The sequence below is a fragment of the Gobio gobio genome (genome assembly GCF_949357685.1).
Source record: "Gobio gobio genome assembly, chromosome: 17".
NCBI lineage: Eukaryota > Metazoa > Chordata > Actinopteri > Cypriniformes > Gobionidae > Gobio > Gobio gobio.
Window position 1 is genome coordinate 41,594,592 of NC_137110.1, and position 23,915 is coordinate 41,618,506.

The 23,915-nt window shown below is 37.5% G+C and overlaps 1 protein-coding gene across 2 annotated transcripts; it reads left to right on the plus strand.

The window, feature by feature from the left end:
• The first annotated feature begins 738 nt into the window (after positions 1-738).
• Positions 739-19,882, plus strand: cldn10a (claudin 10a). Of its 2 annotated transcripts, none has more exons than XM_079840632.1 (7): positions 739-830; positions 935-1,632; positions 14,508-14,738; positions 16,729-16,890; positions 16,994-17,075; positions 17,174-17,278; positions 18,727-19,882. In XM_079840632.1, exons 3-7 carry the CDS (start codon positions 14,519-14,521, stop codon positions 18,869-18,871), a joined length of 714 nt encoding a protein of 237 aa, XP_079696758.1. In that variant the 5' UTR covers positions 739-830; positions 935-1,632; positions 14,508-14,518; the 3' UTR covers positions 18,872-19,882. The 2 variants fall into 2 exon arrangements, with proteins under 2 accessions (XP_079696758.1, XP_079696757.1); XM_079840631.1 differs by having other exon boundaries at positions 1,561-1,632; positions 18,727-19,881.
• Positions 19,883-23,915: the final 4,033 nt, after the last annotated feature.

The following is a 23,915-nucleotide window of genomic DNA, read 5'->3' on the forward strand; positions in this document are numbered from 1 at the left end:
CTGCCGGCTGTGTACAGACGTTGTTTTGTGCTGCTATTTTGAATTGAAGTCTATGGGAAGTCTAGTTTATTTTCCCCTAAAAATGGGCTTGAATTTGTTTAGAAATATTCTATGATGTTGCACCGGTTGTGCGTATACTAAGACAGACCAAACTCCATACTAATAAAGCATACTATGTGCAGAAAAGCAGATGAGCCCAGAATAGGAAGGCAATGTGTTTAATTACACGTTAAGCGTTATCCTCCTATGCCTTTGGTAGTTATTTTCGCAGATTCGTGTGAAAGGACATCGTTTTGACAACATTGTCGTCTGTTTTTAGTACATTGTTGTCGTGTAAACATACTTTGAATTAGAGAGCTCTCCAATTGTAATTGTTACTATGAAGAATTTAAAAGAATTGTACAATGAAGAATTGTAAAGCTCTCCTCTTTAATTCTTACCAGTAAAAATGCAATTACGACGAATAACGCTGTCGAAAATGTATGCTAAAATGGCTTGCCGTACAAGGCGCTTCCATATGTCACACACTTTCCTGATCAAGCTAATTATCTGACAGTGACACGATTACAAATCCTACTATGGTGAAGACCCATCTCATGAATAATAATTATAGCATACCTACGTTGCTTGGTAACCTTTCTAATTAATATTCAGGCACCCACCGGCGCTCACCAGCCCGCGACCAATCAGACCAACTGGTCGAACGTCACTTAATTAATATTTATAACCCAAACCTTCACCGTAGTAGGGGTTTCTGTGAGAAGGATCGACGGGAACAGTAAACGAAATAAGGATGAAACAGCAGCAGATTATCAGAAAGTTGCTGTGAGGTACAATTGGGCAAAGTTACAACTTTATATGTTTATTAGCCTACTCTTTTAAGCAAGAGACGTAACTACATTTGTAGCTTTGATTGTGTTATTGTCCTTCGTAGGTAGGCTACTTCTGGATGAGGAGGCTTCTTGTCTACCATCTGTTCTTTATTAGCTCTGCATACACAACCCACTCATGCAGTGTGCTGGAAGCAATCATCTTTAATTAGACTGTCTAAAGAGAGGAAAACAAAAAGTTACACAAATATCCTTTCTTTTTAACATATAATGTTCCAAAATGAAAACCATTTACTCATCCTCATGTTGTTCCAACCAAACCCATATGACTTTTTTTCTTCTGAAACACAAATGGATACATTTTGAATAATGTAACTTCTGGTAATTCTTTTCCATACAGTTTCAATAAATGGGGACTGTAAGCATCATATACAATTCTATCTGACTTGTGCACTATATTCCAATTCTTGTAAGATAATGAACACCAAAAATTAGTCTGTAAAATAAAAAGATTAATTTGTGAACAAGATCCATTAAATAATTCAAAAGAACGATTTGTTCACTAAATTTTGAATTTTAAATCATGTCCAGAGAGAATTTCATTGTAACTCAATCATATAGGCAATCAATCTCATTCCTTTTTGTGAAACACACTGCATGTATGTTCATTCTCTCTCTCTCTTCCTTCCTCTCTCTGTCTCTCTTTCTTGGATTTCCGAATCCGATATAGATAAAGCACTGAAAGAACAGAAGATGAGAGACCCACAATGATACAGGGCAGGTGGCCACTACACTGATAAAGGTAACGCTGACAGACACAGACCCACACACACATACACACACACGTGAGAAGGGGGGCCAATATCTGTAGCCTCCAAGATAAAGAATCATCCATACGTAATCTGTAAGGACGAGTTAGAACTGCACATTAAGAATGATTGACTTCCATGCCATGTTATACAAAGAAAGCAGAACTGTTGAGTCATTATTACTTCGCTAAATGTCTTAAATGTGAACTTTACTCCAAAGGCCAACCTCCAGTAAGGGATTACATATTTCTGGTAGAAAATTTACTCAGAAAAAAACAATAAAACATGGCTCAACCACATTTTGGTTATAATAGAATCTGGGGATTTTTGTATTTTTTTGTGAATGGTCAGAAACCAAATGTTCATTCCAATGTTTGAAAACACAGCAGGCTTCTGGATTCCCTCTTGTTCTCACAGGCTAAATGTTTTATTGTAGGTCACATATGAAAATTAGAACTATAATTTATATTATAAAACAAATTCCTGCCTTTTCACATAGCTTGTTTATTACTACGCTGAAAGTGGCCAACTATTAACCTCCACTCTGTTTGAGTATAGCAAATTATATTCTTCAGGGTTATGTAACTCAAATTTGTGTGGTGCTGTAAATACAGAAAGTGGTGCATTGCACTTACCCATGTACAGACATGTTCAGTCAACTTTCAGAACGCTATCAAAGTCATTCTGATAAACCGTTCTTTTTTTCATGGGTAAATATTAACTTCATATGAGGTACTCTGTATGGCATGCAAAAGTAAACTAGTTTGGTGTGTCTCATTTGAGTCTTGCACATTTTTCTAAGTCATAGTGTAATATCATGATGATGTCAGGTTTGTGACCTTTAAGCTTCTTGAAGATGAATAACTATACCTCACTCAGCATGCTTCAATCTGCCCCTTCTGAATTATTCTGAAATCATAAAAGTGCCACATTCTCCCTTTCATGTGGCAAGATTAATTTCACATGGAATTTACGACAATATAATTGCACATTGGAGGTGATACATGTGTTTAATTTGACAAAACAGGGATCTCCTCGAGGGAATCCATGTGGTTGCTATGACAGCCGATATTTTGTTTGACGTTCTCGCTGACCTTGTATCACTCAGCAACAGCTCACCTGAAAAACAATGACAGGCTGGTTGGAGTCATCCATCCCTATGGGCATACGAGAGAATGTCTCTCTAACATGTTCAGTGGAAAAGAAGTTGTTAGTCATTTTTAATTTTCTTCAGTTGCTTTTGTTGTCATACATAGACCAATGATCTTCACTCACCGCCGGCCACTTTATTAGGTACACCTGTTTAACTGCCCATTAACACAAATATCTAATCAACCAATCACATGACAGCAACTCAATGCATTTAGGCCCCGTCCACACGGAGACACGTTTAGCTGTATACATAAAAAATTTGTGGCGTATCAGCGTTTCGTCCACACGGATCCGCCGTTTTGGGAGCATGAAACCGCTATTGTTTGAAACCGGGTCCCAGAGTGGATAAATCTGAAAACTACACCCTTGCGTTTTCGTGTGTACAGCCAATCCGTATATTTTGTGAAATGGTGATGTCATCACACCACGTCCCCCAACAGGAAAGACTAGAAAGGGATACAGCTACGACCATTGGGCATGCGCACATCAATATTGTATCATTTAATTACTGTATTTGCATTATTGTAAGGGTAGGTTTAGAGTGTAGGCGTTAAAGCTACACTGTGTGATATTTTCCCCCATCTAGCGGTTAAAAGGTATATGACCATCTAGTGAATATTAGTTTCTCTTCCTCTCAATTCCGATTTCGTTTTAACTCCTACGGTGGCCGATTTAGTCCAAGATTAATATGGCTTCCAGTTCGACCTCGTCCACATTCGACACGGTGCCATCGAGTGTTATAACGCGAAAGGCGAAGCTTGAATTTACGGGTATGTCCCTCTTTGGCTAATGTACTTTCAAGATGGAGGGGCAACATGGCGACCCGCATTCGAACCCCTTACCCGTATGTATTTTCAATGGCATATTATAAACTTACGAGAATTCTTTATTACTTGAAAGAAGTAAATATACATTAATGAGCACATATATTTTTGAAAGAACTAAGTGTTTTTAGCTAAGAATAAACTAAAAAAGTTACACAGTGTAGCTTTAATAAAACACAATCTGGTAAGTAGCAACTTCATTTATTGTTATTTTATTGTGAGATTTTGCCTCACTTCCTACCATTGCTGTACCCCTTCTAGCCACAACTCTTCCTCTGTTTTTAGTGTGTTTCTGTGGCAGAATTACAGCACCACATACTGGCCTGCCATGTTAATACATCGTTTTGAGTCAGTTTCAGTGCTCTCGTGTGTACGCAGATATTTCTTGAAACGAGGAAAAAAAAGATTGGATCGAGAAAGCTCTGGCTTCGTGTGGATGGGGCCTTAGGCATGTAGACACGGGGTGCGTCTCAGTCAGCTCCCTAATTCAACATTATCCGCCTGCAATACCGAAGGCTGCACTTTCAGGACCGCATTTCTAGGACAGTATGGAAAACGCAAATAAAAAAAAAAGAAGTGATTTCTAAATTTACTTTGACTTGTATTTCATTGCAGACAATATGAACAAAAATATTTCATGTTTTGTCTGGTCAACTTCATGTCATTTGTAAATATGCATCCTTTCCTGTCATTCAGACCTGCAACACATTTCAAAAAAAGTTGGGACAGTAAAGCATTTACCACTTTGTAATGTTGCCATTCCTTTTCACAACACTTAAAAGACATTTAGGGACTGAAGACATCAAGTGATGAAGTGTTTCTGGTGTAATTTTGTCCCATTCTTCCTGCAAACAAGTCTTAAGGTGGGCAACAGTACGGGGTCTTCGTTGTCGCATTTTGCGGTTCAAAATGCGCCACACATTCTCTATTGGAGACAGGTCGGGACTGCAGGCAGGCCAGTCAAGTACCCATACCCTCTTCCTCCGCAGCCAGGACTTTGTAATTTGTGCAGAATGTGGTTTTGCATTGTCTTGTTGAAATATGCATGGACGTCCCTGGAAAAGATGTCTTCTTGAAGGCAGCATATTATGCTCCAAAATCTCTATGTACTTTTCAGCATTAATGGTGCCTTCACAGAAGTGCAAGTTACCTTTGCCAAGGGCACTGACACAACCCCATACCATGACAGACCCTGGCTTTTGGACTTGTTGCTGGTAACAGTCTGGATGATCCTTTTCTTCTTTGGTCCGGAGCACACGGCGTCCATTCCTCCCAAAAAATACCTGAAATACTGATTCATCTGACCACAGTACACGTTTCCACTGTGTGATGGTCCATCCCAGATGCCTCCGGGCCCAGAGAAGTCGACGGTGCTTCTGGACACTGTTAACATAGGGCTTCCTTTTGGCACAGTACAGTTTTAACTGGCATTTGTGGATGTAACTACGTATAGTGGTACTTGACAAAGGTTTTCCAAAGTAGTCCTGAGCCCATGTGGTGATATCGCTTATAGATGAATGACGATTCTTGATGCATTGCTGCCTGAGGGATCGGAGATCACGATTGTTCAGCTTAGGCTTGCGCCCTTGTCCTTTACGCACTGAAATTCCTCCAGATTCCTTGAATCTTTTAATTATGTTATGCACTGTTGAATGTGAAATATCCAAATCTCTTCCTATCTTTCTTTGAGGAACATTGTTTTTAAACATTTCAATAATTTTCTCACGTATTTGTTGGCAAACTGGCGATCCTTGTCCCATCTTTGCTCCTAAAGGATTAGACCTTTCTTGGATGCTGCTTTTGTACCAAATCATAATTACAATCACCTGTTGACATCACCTGTTTCAAATCACATCATTATTTAACCATTTTACCTCATTACTAGCCATAAATTGCTCCTGTCCCAACTTTTTTTGAAATGTGTTGCTGGTCTGAATGACAGGAAAGGATGCATATTTACAAATGACATGAAGTTGACCAGACAAAACATGAAATATTTTGTGTTCATATTGTCTGCAATGAAATACAAGTCAAAGTAAATTTAGAAATCACTTCTTTTTTTTTTTTTTTTTGCGTTTTCCATACTGTCCCAACTTTTTCTGATTTGGGGTTGTAGGACCCTATTTTTTTTGTGACAGCGCCACCTACCGAATCGGAGAACCTAAATCCCAGGAACGCATTTCCAGGACCCTAGTTTTGGAGATCCGAAACAAGTGCCACCAAGGCAGTATTTTAACCCATTTTTTTAAAGGTTTATTACACCCAAATTCTGCTTTCTTTATTGCAATTAAATCTGGTTTCTAGGAATGTTGAGTAATTATTGGGTCCAAGTTGCATAATTTAATAACTCATCAAGTAAAATAAACAAGGAATGGTATAGCCTTTTCAGTCAATCACATTTTCAAGTACAGAGGGAATACATAAGGATGACTCCGGGGGTAGATATAAGATTGTGTATATTTTATAAAATAATATATTGCAACAGTTGAATTTGAACACCCACAAAAACAAATTTGTTCATGACGTGAACCACATAGGAAGAACTTCATGGACAAACGTGTTCACTGACTCCTAAGAGAGAGAAAGATAGAGAAGTCAATGGAATAAGGAACATTACTCTCTAATTTTTAATTTCAAATTTAAATTTTTCAAATCTTAGTCACCACAGAGCACACACATAATATTCAATACAAAATTCTATCAATCTTCATACCAAATAATGTTCATATTACTGTTATTGCATACTGTTCAAAGATTTGGGTGAACAGGTTCTTGAAACATTCATGTCAATAAAGCGCATCTGAACCGAGAAAAAAAAAAATAGAGAAAGATGCAAGAAATTATTGAATAGAAATAACATGTTATTTCTAAAATAATATGACTTTTCTTGTCCTTTAAATATTTAAAGCACACATTGTGATGTATGCAGCAGCTCTTCCTAACAACTGGATGCTCTCCCATCTTTTCAACAAGTTCATTTTATATAAATAAATAGACATAAATTAGGGCTAAGTCTAGGACTTGACCAATTAATTAATATTTTGTCATACTTCTGCCTGCCTTGAGCTGTGTCCTTGAAAGCACTTCATATAGAGTACAGTACACAATGCATGACACAATCAAACACGTGGTATTATTTTTACAGTCAACTATTATGATGGCCTCTGTTATGCCTGACTATAAAAACGTCATATGTCTCAATCAACATTATAAAACCATGCCAAAATGAAGAGACGTACTCATAACATGTCATGTATTGTGTGGTAACGTTAAACAGGCTGACTGTGAGCACGTGACAGCTAAAACATTACAATTATTAACTTACTTAAAATTAAGAAAAAAACAACGAGTAACTCAAGCTTTCACAACGAACGTAATACTTAATTCTTAAAACACAATTGTGCTGTCACTAAGTCAACACAAGCTTGCATGTAAGTTTAGTTAAACGAATGTGCTAACAATTCATTTACAGCACTATCTAAAATACGTAGGATAGCTATGCATTCAAGACTATTTAGCAAATCACGATCATTTTCGGCTACGTTAACTTTCCAATGAAATGCATCATGATTGTTTTTAATATTAAAATAAAAACTGATTCACATGTGATACTCACACTCTGATCGTCATCCATCTTTGCTGGTCCTCTAATTCGCTAGGTGGCGTTGTCAATAAAAACCAAGGGTCCTAGAAATGCAGTCCTAGGACTGCGTTCCTGAAAATGCAGCCTCCGGTTGTGCAGGCAGATGCTACTCCCCTAATTCAGTAGTCAGGGCACTGATCAGGGAGTCGGCCATTTTAAGGGCTGTTTCAATCGCAGAATCCTTCCAGTACACTGAAACGTTTGCTCCCTAAAAAATCCCACAATGCACCGCAAAACCCAGGGTGCATCAATGCTCACTATGCTCCCTTAACGGAAGATCTGAAGCGCGAAACTCAAATCACGTGTGCCAACTCACTACACACAATGACCGATAACGACACGCAATATGTGAAACAGAAACCATTATTTTATTATATTTCAGCATAAACATACATCATTAGACAGGTAATGAACTCAATCTAGCTAACATTTATAATTGATTTACGGCTGAAATGTTGCACGTATATGTAACAAGCGAAGTATTTGTCATAATGTACTTTAAATAACATTACAAGTAATGTCAGAAATATATAAGCTCTGTGTTACAATGTGTAGCGAGCCAGGGTCTTTTACTGTCCTTACCAGTGGCCGAACTCGTGTACACAATATACTGATTCACGAGCTCGGGAGCTAGGGAACTGATTGAGACACGCTCACGGGGTGTGCCCAAAATCACCCCCTATACCCTTAAAGGTCATAAGCTGCATTACCAAATACCTTAGTCCAAAGTGGGTCAACTGGGGCTTGAGAAGTGGCCATGAATAGAGGCAGAGTTTACCTGAGTCAGGAAAGGGTCAACACTGCTACTCATTTCCCATGTTATTATATCAGGCTACCAGTTCACTTCAACTTCAATGCATTTTAAACAATTTTCAGCTCAAAACTCACTTTCAGACACCTGCAAGTGTTTGAAATAACTACCTAGTGATCCGATGGGAATTCTGATCACCGCATGAGGCAGAAATATACTTGCATGCGATGCTAAAAGCTACTTATGCTAATCATTGCAATAATAAATACATACGTTTATGGAAAATACCAGAGACTGCTTAAAGGGTTAGTTCACCCAAAAATGAAAATTCTGTCATTAATTACTCACCCTCATGTCGTTGGACACCCGTAAGACCTCCGTTCATATTCGGAACACAAATGAAGATATTTTAGTTGAAAGCTGATGGCTGAGAAAGGCTTCACACAGGCCTCCATTGGCATTCAGTACATTGACACTTCCAAGATCCATGAAAGGCACTTAAAACGTCGTTACAAAGTCTATCTCACCACAGTGGCTCTACAATAATCATACAATGCGACGACAATAGTTTTTGTGCGCAAAAAAAAATCAAAATAACACCTTTATCCAACTTGTTCTTGTCTTCCGTGTGCGCCTCCACGATGCATGCGCAAGAATATGACGCAGATCCGGCGTTCGGACAGATGACCCAGAAGCGATTTGTTTACGAGCAGAGGAAGATGCGCGTGTCTAAGCTGTTGGATTCTACATTGATCGTGCTTTAGGTCTCGGCGTAGTGCTCAAAATGGGGCTTAAGTGTGTATTTCATCGATTCCCGAACACCGGCGCTACGTCATATTCTCGCGCATGCGTCGTGGAGGCGCACACGGAAGACAAGAACAAGTTGGATAAAGGTGTTATTTTGATTTTTTTTTGCGCACAAAAACTATTGTCGTCGCATTGTATGATTATTGTAGAGCCACTGTGGTGAGATTGTAACGACGTTTTAAGTGCCTTTCATGGATCTTGGAAGTGTCAATGTACTGAATGCCAATGGAGGCCTGTGTGAAGCCTTTCTCAGCCATCAGCTTTCAACTAAAATATCTTCATTTGTGTTCCGAATATGAACGGAGGTCTTACGGGTGTCCAACGACATGAGGGTGAGTAATTAATGACAGAATTTTCATTTTTGGGTGAACTAACCCTTTAAAGAACGTAGACAACTCATATATGGTTATATCCGTTTATTTATTTGGTTCAATCTTTTATCTCTTCCATGAGCCTTTGTTGATAATGGACTAATGCATCCGCACATCTGTCACACACTCCGGTTAACTTGTATAACTAATAACTTTTATTATTTTCAACACTTTCTTCATAAGTTGAATACGGAAGGCGGTCTGGCACGCCAAACCTTGAAGCAGATGGGCTACAGCAGCAGAATACACACAAGGTGCCACTTCTGTCAGCTATAAGAACAGAATATTGAGGCTATAATTTGCACGGGCTCACCAAAATTGGACAATAGAAGAGTGGAAAAACATTGCCTGGTCTGATGAGTCTCGATTTCTGTTGCAACATTCAAATGGTAGGGTCTGAATTTGGTGTTAACAACATGAAAGGATCCATGCTGCCTCGAATCAGCGGTTCAGGCTGCTGGTGTAATGGTGTGGGATATTTTCTTGACACACTTTTGGCCCCTTAGTACCAAGTGAGCATCGTTTAAAAGCCACAGCCTTCCTGAGATTGTTTCTGACCATGTCCACCCCTTTATGACCACAGTGTACACATCTTCTGATGGCTACTTCCAGCAGGATAACTCACCATGTCACAAAGCTCAAATCATCTCAAACTGGTTTCTTGACCATGACAATGAGTTCACTGTACTAAAATGGCCTCCAGCAGAGCACCTTTGGGATGTGCTGGAATGGGAGATTCACATCATGGACGTGCAGCCGACAAATCTGCAGCAACTGCATGATACTATCATGTCAATGTGGACCAAAATCTCTGAGGAATGTCTCCAGCTTTTGATTGCAAAGGGGGGTCCAACCCAGTACTAGCAAAGTTTACCTAATAAAGTGGCTTGTGAGTGTATAGTATAATATTTAGATTAGAGTCATAAACTAACATTGAAGAGGGAGCCAAGCCTTTAGACCTGATACCACTTGTTTGGACTAACTATAGCTACACCAGTGTTTCCCCGATGCATTTTTCTGTTGTGCTTTGTTTTAGCACTGCTCTTCTGTGCAGATGAATCTGACAGTTTGTAGGGTTAATAATTTGTACCTATTTTCTATTTTGGCGAATTAGTGGTATGAATTTGTACAATCTCATACAATCTGCTTATGCCCCACTGACAGTTAGGTTTAGGGGTGGAACAAGGGTTGCCACCTTCAGTGTGACAAAATAAGGGCTCATGAACTGATTATTTCAACAATAAACCATAAGAAAATGTGAGATCAAGTATGTGAACTTGCAACAGAACACATTTTATATTATTTTACGTTTAATTATTTTATTTATTTATAAAGTACTCTTTGGTAGCACTTTAAAGGGATAGATCACCCAAAAATGAAAATTTTGTCATCATTTACTCGCCCTCATGATGTTTCAAACCTGTATGAGTTTCTTTGCTCTGCTGAACACAAAAGAAGATATTTTGAAGAAAGTTTGTACCCAGGCTGCTTTGGGGGCACCATTGACTTCCATAGTTGGAATGTATCTTCCTGTGTTCAACATAAAGATACAGGTTTGGATCAACTTGAGGGTGAGTAAATATAATGACAGAATTTTGATTTTTGGGTGAACTGTCCCTTTAAGCAGTCATTCTGAACCAGTAATCACTTTTTGTGACTGAAATTCAAAAATGTTTATTTTTTTAATGAATTTATTTAAATTATGACTTTATTGTTATGTAATTATTTGTCCCATTTGTATCTAAATATATTTTTTTAATGTCATAAGCTTTAGGCTATATGACAGGATTATTTATTATGTATTATTAATATAGCCTAGCTAAATGATAAATTAATAATAACATTAATTAGGCTATAATCTATTAACTAACCTGTCTAAAAAATATAATAATTCTGTCTGCCAAGCTCTGATAATATTATATTAATATATCATCCATTAAAAAATTTATATTATATTCTTTATATTTGCTATTCGTGTTCTCCACACTGCAAAATCCTTATGTGTTTTTTGTGTTGTGGACCTAAAAATACGCGACAAATTACGTCCCGTATTGGTTTGATACGGGACAACCCTAGGTGGAACTTCCCGCTTGCTTTTTTCATTGTATGTTCTTGTACAAATCACATGAAATTCATATGAAATCCTCAGCTTGTTGTTACATTTTCTTATGAGATCGAGTTGTTAGTGCTTGTTTAGTGTGTTTGAAAGGCAGGGTATAGGCGGTTTGGCTGATCACGCTTACATCACGTCATCAACACGTTTCATTCTAAGCAGAGTTAGACAGACCGAAACAGCAACCATAGTTCCTCCTGAACCAAAACAGCTGTGTTCACACCATAAACACCTTAATTTGTAAGAGATAGAAACCCGTGACAGAGCGGTTCGTGACTTTAATTTATGCGTTTCAATGGCAACACTATCAACACTGACATTAATCTGCAGTAGTCAGGTGGTACAGGTCAGTGCTCTTTAAGTTGTTTACGTTCAGTATTATTGTAATGTTATGTGCTTTGAGCCATGAGGTAGTTTAACGCCGTCTCTCGTTCATGTGCATTCATGTGTTTTGAAGAAGGCGTGGCTTTGGAGACGCTCTGAAGGGAGGATGGGATCTTGTGGTTTCAAAGCAAGCTCGCTATTGCTAGCCTCTCTGAAAATTACCTACCCTACCTTTAAGGAGGGCTTGGATACTCAGGCCAATAATGTGGCCTCAAATAATAAAAACCGATCTGAGATCAGGTAAAAAAAAACATATAGACACATCACCTAGATCGTCAATTTGAAACGGTTATGATGGAGACCACATTACATTTCACAGTTTTTTTAAGAACTTGTAAATCTAGTTTGGTTATTTTTGCAGCCTATTTATTTTGTAGATGTTTCATTACAATTACTTAGATAGCGCTGTTGTTTTGTTGACCTAATAAGTTATTAAATGAAATGACCAATGTAACTGATACTACCTTCACACATTACATAATTGTAATTTATGTGTTCTTGGCTGAGCCGAGCAGCTGTTGACTGAAGAAGCCTCACTGTTTTGGTAAGGTCAGGTTATGTTTTGTAACTCCCTCTGGGGGACTGAGGGAAAACTTTTACAGGATCTGAGGCTGAGAACAGGCAGGAAGACCCATTTGACCTCTGCTAACTGGAGCCTCCTGGTTACACAAACATGCTCTCCAACTCACAGATACAAACACATTTACCACTCAAATATTCTTGCCAAATACCCCCCCTTTTTATCAAACAGCAGTAAAACACCGGTAACATTTTAGTTAAGTGAAGATCTGTTATTTTAAGCTCAAGGTGTAGTGTTCACACAGGAAGCATGACTGAAATTTTAGACTATATCTAGTGTGGATATTTTACATGTACTCTCTCCTATGAGTTTTAAAGCTCACTTTTTATGTCCAAATTATATTATAAAAACATAATTGCAGGACCAATGCAAAAACATGAATAGCAATAAAAGATAAAACTGGTGCTTATATAAAAATAAATAATTTTTGATTCTTATATAAAAGAGGATTCACCCAAATTCAGTACCTCTAGATGGCAACGAAACCTTAGATTAGAACCTCAACCTGGGTCCAAACCTTGGTTATTATAGTTATACCAAAACCATAAAAACATTTTTGACAATAAACATTAACTGAAATAAATAAATAATTATAATAAATAAATAAAATATAAAAAACTTTAAAAAATGTAGACATAAAAATAAACCAAATTACTAAAACTTTGACTGAAATGAAAATATAAAAATAAAAACTAATTCAACTAATTCTGTCATAATTTGCTGACCATCATGTCCTTCCAAACATAATGTACATAGAAAATATGCAAAAACCTTTCATTTCTTTTTTTATATTCACATATAAACATCAATCAACTCACATAAGTTGTGGTAAATGGAAGGCCGAGCATGTTCGCGAGAACCAATGAGGTTCATTCTCGCGTTACGCATCATGTTTGAGTTTCCGCAAGAACCAATGAGGTTCATTCTCGTGTTACGCATCATGTTTGAGCTTCCGCAAGAACCAATGAGGTTCATTCTCGCGTGTTACGCATCATGTTTGAGTTTCCGCAAGAACCAATGAGGTTTATTCTCGTGTTACGCATCATGTTTGAGCTTCCGCAAGAACCAATGAGGTTTATTCTCGTGTTACGCATCACATTTGAGTTTCCGCAAGAACCAATGAGGTTCATTCTCGTGTTACGCATCATGTTTGAACTTCCGCAAGAACCAATGAGGTTCATTCTCGTGTTGCACATCATGTTTGAACTTCCGCAAGAACCAATGAGGTTCATTCTCGTGTTACGCATCATGTTTGAACTTCCGCAAGAACCAATGAGGTTCATTCTCGTGTTACGCATCATGTTTGAACTTCCGCAAGAACCAATGAGGTTCATTCTCGTGTTACGCATCATGTTTGAACTTCCGCAAGAACCAATGAGGTTCATTCTCGTGTTACACATCATGTTTGAACTTCCGCAAGAACCAATGAGGTTCATTCTCGTGTTGTGCATCATGTTTGAACTTCCGCAAGAACCAATGAGGTTTGTTCTCACGTGTCAAGCAAGTACAGTTGAACTTCTGTTTGTGTTCACTGATCAATGTTTATATGTAAATAAAAGCCTAAATTCAATCTGTCCATCATATAAAGCAAATTCGGACTTAACTGCTCAAATCTCTTCATGAACGTTTTGAAGCATCAAAGTGGTAGTTGCATAGACTGTCAATGGAGGGACAGAAAGCTCTCAGATTTCATCAAAAAGATTTTAATTTGTGTTCCGAAGATGAACAAAAGCCTTATGGGGTTTGGAACGTCGTGAATGTATGAGTAAAAGTAAATGATGACATAATTTTTTAATATCAAATAACACTGGTCCAAATGAATCCTATATGCAAAATGACATACTTTAAAGTTTTATCTCTTACATCAGACCCTTATCTGAACACTTTTCCTCAATATCCGCTGGAAGCATCAACTTTTCAGGCCCTTCCAATAACACCCATCTTTAATGTACTCACCTCCTGACCTCCAGCATCTTTGCAGACTCTCTTAAAATGATTCTTGCAGAGTGATGTTTGGGTGGGTGTGGGTGTATGCGAGTGTGTGTGGTGTTGTGGGTAGTTTATATGAAAACAAAAGGCTATTGGTCAGCTGTTGAAAAGGTTAGCCAGGGCCCTCCCTGCTGAATATAAAGCAGCTTTGGGGGGGAGACCCATCAACAAACAGTTCAGTCCAGACCCAGCACCCCATACGAATGTACTGATTCTTGCCTTGACCAGACTTTCCCTGTATTTCACTTTAATAGGACTTTGGGAAATGGGTAATATGGCAACAGAGATTATTGCCTTTCTTCTCACCGTATCTGGATGGATTCTGATCTCCTCAACGCTCCCAACTGATTACTGGAAAGTGTCATCAGTGGATGGGACGGTCATCACCACGGCAACCTTTTGGTCCAATCTCTGGAAGACGTGTGTTACGGATTCAACCGGAGTCTCCAACTGCAAGGACTTTCCTTCTATGCTCGCACTGGATGGTACTTGATTACTTACTTTAAAACATTTGTTGACGTTTTATTTCTTGTCTGAATGAATGGTCTGTATGTGTTTGTGAGTTATTGGTCCCTTTTCCTTCCTCCAGAGAGTCAAGGTGTCTAATTGTTCGGAAAAAGCATGGTGTTGGATTGCCCTAATGCTGTTTTGGCAGAAGCTTCCACAACACAAACAAACCGAAGCCAAACCGATCACTTGACAATTTAAACAGGGAGTTTATTGTGTTATCATTGCTCTTAATGCATTTAACATGACGCTGACACCAGTTTTAAGAAGGCAATAATTTGAACTCTGTTCAGGTAAAAAGAGATACAAAATGATCTGCTTGTCTCAAACTCTATTTCTGACTCACTTCAGTTACAACCTGCAGGAAAAATAGTGTTTATAACAAGCACACATTAGCTTCATTATGTCTGGATGGCACACCCACAAACAGGAGGGAACACACAGACAGCTTGTTCCCTCAGGCTGCCGTGCAAAAGCAGGTGGTTAAGTATTTGCATGTTTTTAATGCATAATTGCCATGTTTGAGGCACTGCATATTTGTGATGTGACCTTTTGACGGCTAACTAGAGAGTTTAATGAAAAATGCTACATGTGTTGAGGGAGATTGCCATGCTGTTTCTGTATGCTTGCTAAGGCGTTCTGAGGGTGCGTCTCAATTAGCTCCCTAGATCAGCGGTCTGGCCACTGATCAGGGAGTAGGCCATTTTAAGTGCTGTCTCAATTGCAAAATCCTTCCAGTGCATTAGGGCCCTGTGCCAAATGGAACCCTAAGCCCTCGTGATCTTCCTCCTAGTTTAAACTTTCGTGACATAATGCCGCTTTGACTGTCGAGTAGAAGTCTGCTGCGGAGCTCGCGGGCTTGGAGGTTTGGGAAAAGTGTGCATCGATGGCGCATATCGGCCACAAAGAGGGGCAGTCTGTTGGACTTAAAAGCCTACTGAAGTGCTTTGAAACGCACAGCATTATTCAAAATGTAAACGTAACATCCACTGAAACAGGAAGACAGGGCGGGAAATATCGATCAGCTTCTCATCTTTTTTTAATTAGCCAATAGCGTTTAGTTTATGTCACAGCTCGGCCAGAGCCGAGGAAGCTGCAGTTTCCTACTAATCTCTAACCATTTCTCCCCCTAATATCCTCCATTAACACTTTTAAATACAGCATTTTGTGTAGAATTCAAATGTGTCCGATATGTTTTGTGGTCTGTGCCGACACTCGCATATGATCCACTCTGTGCTATCGTGTCTCTGGACCGGAGCAGACTGTGTGCGTGCCATTTTCTCAGCCATTTTGGGATAGGGCCTAGAATGTTCGCTCCCTAAAAAATCCCACTGGTAATTTTTTTACCACTGTGCCTGGATTTGTGTACACGGTATACTGATTCACGGGCTGGGGAGCTGATTGAGACGCACCCTGAGTGGTTTCTAAGGTGTGTGGCCCATTTTCAATGTACATTAATGGGAGTAACAGTGACATCATATTCATAACATAGATGAGGTGCAAAAATGACTTATGTTAGTCTTATCAGTAAGAATGGGTTGAAAAATTGGCTTTTATTGCACATTTTCTCTGTAAAGAAAAATGATTAATAATTATAATTAATTTATAATTAAATAGAAAATTATATTATAAAATGTTTTAATTATTCAAAAATAATCATGAAATAATCAGAACGGATGAAATAAATTTAACAAAAAAAAAAGTATTTAATTTGTATTAAAATCAAATAAGCAGAAATAAGAAGGAAGTGAATAATTTATGATGTTAAATTACATGTTTGAATGATACATTTTCAATAACTGTAAGCTATCATTTTTGTGAGTGTTGGCACCAGTGGCAATGTTATAGAGCAAGCAGAAATCTGATCTACTGGTCCGACCAGGCAAGCAGAAAAAAAGCTTCTTGATCGTATAATAAATTCTTCCTTGAAATATAGCCTAAATCGCTTCTCCTTTCCTGTTCCTGCAGCTTATATCCAGGTGTGTCGTGGACTGATGATCTCCGCTGTCTGCCTGGGATTTTTTGGAGCTGCCCTTGCGCTAGTGGGCATGAAGTGTACTAAAATAGGGGGATCAGAGACCACCAAAGCCAGGATCACCTGTCTATGTGGACTACACTTTATTCTCAGTGGTAAATGTCACCTATACGGCATGGTTTCTTCTTTTTCTAAAGCATTTGCAATTTCCACATATCAGAATGAGAGTGTCCTGTAACTATACACCATCCTCTGCAGGAATCTGCTCTTTGACCGCCTGTTCTCTCTACGCACACCGGATAACATCAGAGTTTTTTGACCCCTTATTTGTGAAACAGAAGTAAGCAATAGCATCTTATCGTAACATTCTTCCCGCAATTTCTTGTATGCATCCCATCACCTATTACCAGCACCAGTGTTTTGCCTGTTTGGATTTAGGTTTGAACTCGGGGCGGCCCTGTTTATTGGCTGGGCAGGATCTGTTCTCAGCGTTCTTGGAGGATTTATCTTTTGCTTTTCCATGTCAGAGGGACTCAGCATCAGGTCTGATTCTTACATTGTCCACTTAGATACCGTGTCGCCTGTTTTAAAGGGGTCTTAGAATGGTTTATTATATTAGTTTATATATATATATATATATATATATATATATATATATATATATATATATATATATATATATATATATATATATATATATATATATATATATATATATATATATATATATATATATATATATATATATTAACCCTCCTATTGCATTCAACTCCGTCTTGCCTCAGAGGACGTACATAAAAACAAAACAAATAAAATTTACAAAAATAATCCATTGAAGTTACACCTTTTGTGTCCGGGTCATTTTTACCCGAAAGTGAACTGTGGCTTTTTTCTTATGTCTATTAGTTAGATTTGTCTCAAATTACTTCTGCACACACAATAATTCTGGAATTAAAATAAAATGTCAAACAAATTAATCTGTTTGTTGAGCGAAAGTTCATATAACAAATAGTCTAAATTTGACAAAGGAAAGAGGATTTGGAAAAGGAAAAAGTCAACACCTTTTGATGAACCATTGCAGCATGAAAAGGAGATTCAAGCTGTTTATCATCATCTTTTTTCATATGAAAGTAAAAGTTTATGCAAGTAAAATAAATATACATTTTTAAAAAACATTATATTGATGTTGTTTTGTTAGAAAAAAAGAATATGTAGGATTCATACATTTTTGAGTTATACGTTCAAATAAATGTAATTAAATCCATTGAAGTTAATGGAGTTCATTCTGGTAATTCTCATATATTATATGTTCTTATACATTTATTCTAATGATAAAATAGCTCATAAATATTGATAAAACTATATATTTTCTTGCCTCACACTGGTTTTTGCTCTAGTTCTTGATTTGTTTTATTAATAAAAAAAAGGGGGTAAATGAAGTAATAGCATTAAATAATGATAACATTTAAAACTAAACTTATTGTGCATTAATGTGAATTAAATACATGATCATGAGCATAAAATTATAATTTCCGCTTTTCCGGTCATGAGTATGAGGTAACGCAGCTGTTTTTCATAATAGATACATTTGAGTGTGTTTAAAATGATGTTATGACGTTACTCTGTGCATTCGCTCGGCGGCTGCTATGACACTTGTTGCACACTGCAGTGAGAGTAAAGCATTTCTGCAAAATAAAACCGGAAACCGAGGGTAACGCAGATATGGCGCACTTGACAGGCGACTCCCTCATACGTCCCGGTTCCTTGGTTAAAATGGCAATTTTCTCGCGATTTACAAATAGTTGGAAACATTTGGGATATAGTAAGGACTCAACTGAACAAAATATATAACACTGGCCTAGTGGTTTTTGGATATTTTACTGAACAAATTTACATTTACATGCACTTTTAAGGCTCATCTAATATTTTATTTAAATAGTTTTATTACAACACTGGTTCTAATGTCTTGAAATCCTTCTCCTCTCCGACAGGGAATACTCCTACAACGGTGCCACATCTTTCATATCAACACGAACCAAGATCACGAAGATGGGCAAGAACCCTGCGACTCCTCAGAAAGATCCTCCAGACCAAAGCTTTTCTGGCAGGCAGTTTGAGAGGAACGCGTACGTTTGATTTCAGCATCCTCAGTAAAGCTGGATATGATAACAAGTGAAGGCCAACAAGTATACACTGTGTAAAGTCAACTATCAAACACATCCTTGAATGGAGGACCTGAGATCATAAGGCTGCTTTCATCATTTGAGGCAAGAAGACTGCACAGAGGCAAATGTCATATATTATAAATATATATATATCCTATATGGGTAAATCCCATATAGGGGGATATTTTTCTTTTACAGAGGCTGTTTTATATCTATAAACAATTTTTTCAGTTCCATTCCATATTTTACCCATAAGACACCTCAAGAAAGTTTGCAAGTATGACATTGCGATACAATTGCCAGATTTCTTTAGTTGGGACTTTGAACTTAGTCAGGTAAACTGATGACAGAGAAGACGGGGAGAACAGCTGCGCTCCACCGACCACAGGAACATGCTGTCTCAGTTCGGAAATTGCGCCGGTCCTGGAGTCTCTCTTCACCTCCTGATCAGTGGAAACTCTAGACTCTGACCCCAGTTTTTAGAGCTTTCAAGTGGCTGGAGCTTCCGTGGGCTGCTGCAGGTTGGCAGAGTCTTCTTGTTCTGTCGGATTCTTCCTTAAACAAGTGTTCAGTGTCTCTGTAAGAAGGTTTTCAAGTATTTTCGGGTCAGTAGGATTTTTTTGTTTTTCTTTTTTTTGAAGAAATGAACACTTTTATTCAGAGAGGATGCATTAAATTGATCAAAAGGGACAGTAAAGACATGAAAAAAGATTTATTTCAAATAAATGCTGTTCTTTTTAACATTGATAATAATCAGAAATGTTTCTTGAGCAGCAAATCAGCATATTAGAATAATTTCTGATGGATCGTGTGACACTGACGACTGGAGTAATGATGCTGAAAATTCAGCTTTGCATCACAAGAATAAATTACATTTTCAAATATATTCAAATAGAAAACAGTTCTTTTAAATTAGAATAATATTTCCAAATATTACTGTTTTTACTGTATTTTTTTTGAGCAAATAAATGCAGTCTTTGTTAGCACAAGGGACTTTTTTCAAAAACATTTTAAAATATCTTACACTCAAAAAAATGTATCTTTGAATGAACATAAAAAAATCATGGAAAGTATTTCCACGTGATTAACTTGCTTTATTTCAGCATTATGCAATTATGTTATTCCAATTTAATGTACTTACGTTGGGTCAACTTCATTTATTAAGGTTGATTCAACTTATTTACTATGGTTAGGCACAGCCTAATTTAATAGTGTCAGCCCAACTCATTTGCAATGTTTTGGACCAGCTAATTTATTTAAGTTAGCCTAACAAAAGTGCTTAATGCTGAAAGAAAGCCATTTAATTTATCCTTTCCATGATTTAATTACATTAGTTCAAAGAATAATTTTTGAGTGCATTTACAAAACCTTTTTCTTTTACAAAGATTTTATTGGCTAGCCAGAAGATGGTTTTGATACATCCATGGCATGCCCAGAGTAGATTTCTATTATTAAAACAACTTTAATAATTATTAGTAGGTCCTCAACCCAAACACATGCTCTACACTTCACCACAATGGTAACCTCCAAAAACACTATCATAACACAAACTTTTAAATACCAACATAACAAAACATTAAGCATTAAAAAGTATCTCAATTTTCTCATCTTGTTAAAAATGCATCAAATTGCACTTTATTTAAACATTTACTCTCCGAATTCAGCCCCTTTGCAAAGCATGATGGGAAATGAAAGTCTTATTTCTTTGGGTTAGTTGATTGAAACATGTTATTTCAAAATGAAAACATCAAGTTATGTCAAAGAGTAACGGTTTTAAGTCAGTTTAACATGAATCAATTACATTTGAACCAGAAACCTAATATAATGGTGTTAAATCAAGATGAATTACTTAAATAAAGTGAACAGCATCATAAATCATTTTTTTCAGTGTAGAGTCAATGTAATCTGATAAACTGATTTTTGGATGAATCTTCCAAATGTTACCATAGAAAAATACATTAAAAAAGTAACATTCCCATAACATTTAAAATAATAATAATAATAATAATTTTGCCTTAACTTTTGCATAACCAAAAAAACAAAAACATTTTTTTTTTTTTAAATTCTTAAAAGATTATCACCGCAAATAGTGAAGGACAATCTACGCACCAAATCTGAATTCTTAGGCTTACAGAATTGTTTAAATACCAAATTTAGCAAACACCACTAATAAACAACTTGTGCAGACCAATGACCTTCATCAGAAGTGATTGAGTGCAAAATTGGCCACCAGAGGGCATCATGGTCTTGTTTTATCATCTCTGCGCTGGCCCTTCCACTGAAGATAATGTATCTTAGTAGGAGGTGAAGCGCTGTTTCCAAAGAGTCATTCAGATAATGGCTGAGGCTTTTCCAGCAAACAAAGGCGTAATTCAACATCCCAGTCTTGGCTTCATTAGTTAAAACCATGAAGAAAGCACTGATCATTCTTTATATTCTCAGAAGGTCTCTTACGTTCTCCAGGAGATGGAACAAGCAAGTCCTCTCTAAACCTGATCAAAGTTCAGAACGCAACATCAAACGGCGGAATCTGGGACAGTATATTACAACACACACACATACACACACCTGATAACACCATGTTAATTAAGTCTATTGAACACACACACACACACACACACACACACACTTTTATGAAATTAATAATGTTATGAACCCTGAGGCTATTTTCTGGCAATATAAAGGCCCTTTTGAAAACGCCCCTGAACTGCACCTATAAACAGACCATACATACCATGCACCGCCTTGTGAAAAAGAAGTGCACTAATTTTATTGAATGGGCACTTATAGAGTACTTCAAATCTTAAAAGTATATTTTTTAAAAACTGTATACTTACAGATAAAACCTACTAATGAAATAAAAGGGAACTTAAAGAGAGTACACTTTTATGACTTGGGCCCTATTTTAATGATCTGAGCGCATGGTCTGGAGCCCATGGCAAAGGTGCACTTAGGGCGTGTCCGAATCCACTTTTGCTAGTTTAACGACGGAAAAAACGTTTGGCGGTTCAAAAGCGTTGTACTCTTAATGAGTCATGGGTGTGTTTTGGGCGTAACGTGCAATAAACCAATCAGAGTCTCATCTCCCATTCCCTTTAAAAGCCAGTTGCGCTTGCACCATGGCGGATTCGCTACATGGTGGAATTAGCGACCGGAAAGCCTGAACGCTCGCAGGAATCCTTTTATTTTTAATATTTAAAAATGTTTGTATGCTGCTGCGCGTCCCTGTGTGTATAACAAGCAGAGTGTACGCGCGTTATGCACCCGCCTATAGGCACATATTACTAACGCGCTCTATAAATAACACAAAAAATACTGCGCTATTGACTTTAGACCAGGTTTTTGTTGGTCAATGGCGCAGTTGTTTAGACTGGGTAAACCCAGCCCGATCTGCCAACGATTTGATTTTGCCCTGCAGCTCAGTCTGGAAACCTGTGCATCTTTTTATTCTGCTTCTGTTACAAATTTGCGGGAACCAATCACAAACCGGCTTATTCACCTGGCATGCTATTGCCGGGTTTAACACGATGATAGAGAAGCGATGGATCGTTGGTCTGATTGGTTGAAGGATTATCCAATTGTGTACAGAGTCATTTGAACTATGCCCGTTGATCACGCCTCTTGTAGTCTGATTGGTAGAAGGATTATCCAATTTCGTACAGAGTCATTTGAACTATGCCCATTGATCACGCCTCTTGTGCAGTAGAAAATACAGAGCAGACTCCCCAGACCAATCTTAAAAGATTAAAGGGTTAGTTCACCCAAAAATGTCATTAATTACTCATGTCGTTCGACACCCGTAAGACCTCCGTTCATCTTCGGAACACAAATGAAGATATTTTTGTTGAAAGCTGATGGCTGAGAAAGGCTTCAGATAGGCCTCCATTGGCATTCAGTACATTTACACTCCCAAGACCCATAAAAGGCACTTAAAACGTCCATCTCACCACAGTGACTCTACAATAATTTTACGATGCGACGACAATAGTTTTTGTGCTCAAAAAAAATCGAAATAACACCTTTATCCAACTTGTTCTTGTCTTCCGTGTGTGCCTCCACGACGCATGCGCGAGAAATTTTACGCAGATCCGGCGTTCAGACACATGACCCAGAAGCGATTTGTTTACAAGCAGAGGAAGACGCGCGTGTCTAAGCTGTTGGATTCTACATTGATCGCATCGTAAAATTATTGTAGAGTCACTGTGGTGAGATGGACTTTGTAACGACGTTTTAAGTGCCTTTTATGGACTGAATGCCAATGGAGGCCTTTCTGAAGCCTTTCTCAGCCATCAGCTTTCAACAAAAATATCTTCATTTGTGTTCCGAAGATGAAGGTCTTACCTCCTAACTGCGTCTGGCTGAAACTAGCAAAAAACACTTGCACTCGCCGGGCGTATAATGGGGCACTATGTTTTTTTTTTTTTACACAGTTAAAAGGATACTTCACCCAAAAAATTTAAATTCTGTCATCTTTCAGTTACTCACCCTCAATTTGTTCCAAACCTGTAAGAATTTCTTTCTTCTGCTAAACACAAAAGAAGATATTTTGAAGAATATGGGTTTCCAAACAGTTGGTGGTCCCCATTGACTTCCATAGTATTTTTTCCATACTATGGAAACAAGTGGTTTGGAACAACTTGAGAGTGAGTAACTGACAGATGACAGAATTTTCATTTTTGGGAGAATTATCCCTTTAAGTACACTTTTAAAAAGTGCACTTAATGTCAAATGAACAGTTTTAGTTGAAGTACATTTTAAATCATTTTGTTTTAATGATCTTGTGAGGTGCTTTAAAGATGCACTTATTTTGAAGTGTTGACTAACATAATAAAGCCTTGTGCGGTAAGGTATATAATTATAATTTAAAAAATATGTGTTATACAATATTACATTTAAAGTTATTTAAATGTACTAAACTGCAGCTTCATCATTACATACAGTATTTTCTAATTACAAATATATATAAATACAGAAATTACATTAACGTATAGTTTTGCTTGTACATTCAACATTAC

Bases quoted from the DNA above. Each gene is read 5' to 3' on its own strand.
- cldn10a (XM_079840632.1), top strand. From the start codon at position 14,519: ATGGGTAATATGGCAACAGAGATTATTGCCTTTCTTCTCACCGTATCT. The intron at 16,891-16,993 runs GTAAATGTCACC...CATCCTCTGCAG, and splicing joins ACTACACTTTATTCTCAGTG to GAATCTGCTCTTTGACCGCC. The intron at 17,076-17,173 runs GTAAGCAATAGC...GTTTGGATTTAG, and splicing joins CCCTTATTTGTGAAACAGAA to GTTTGAACTCGGGGCGGCCC.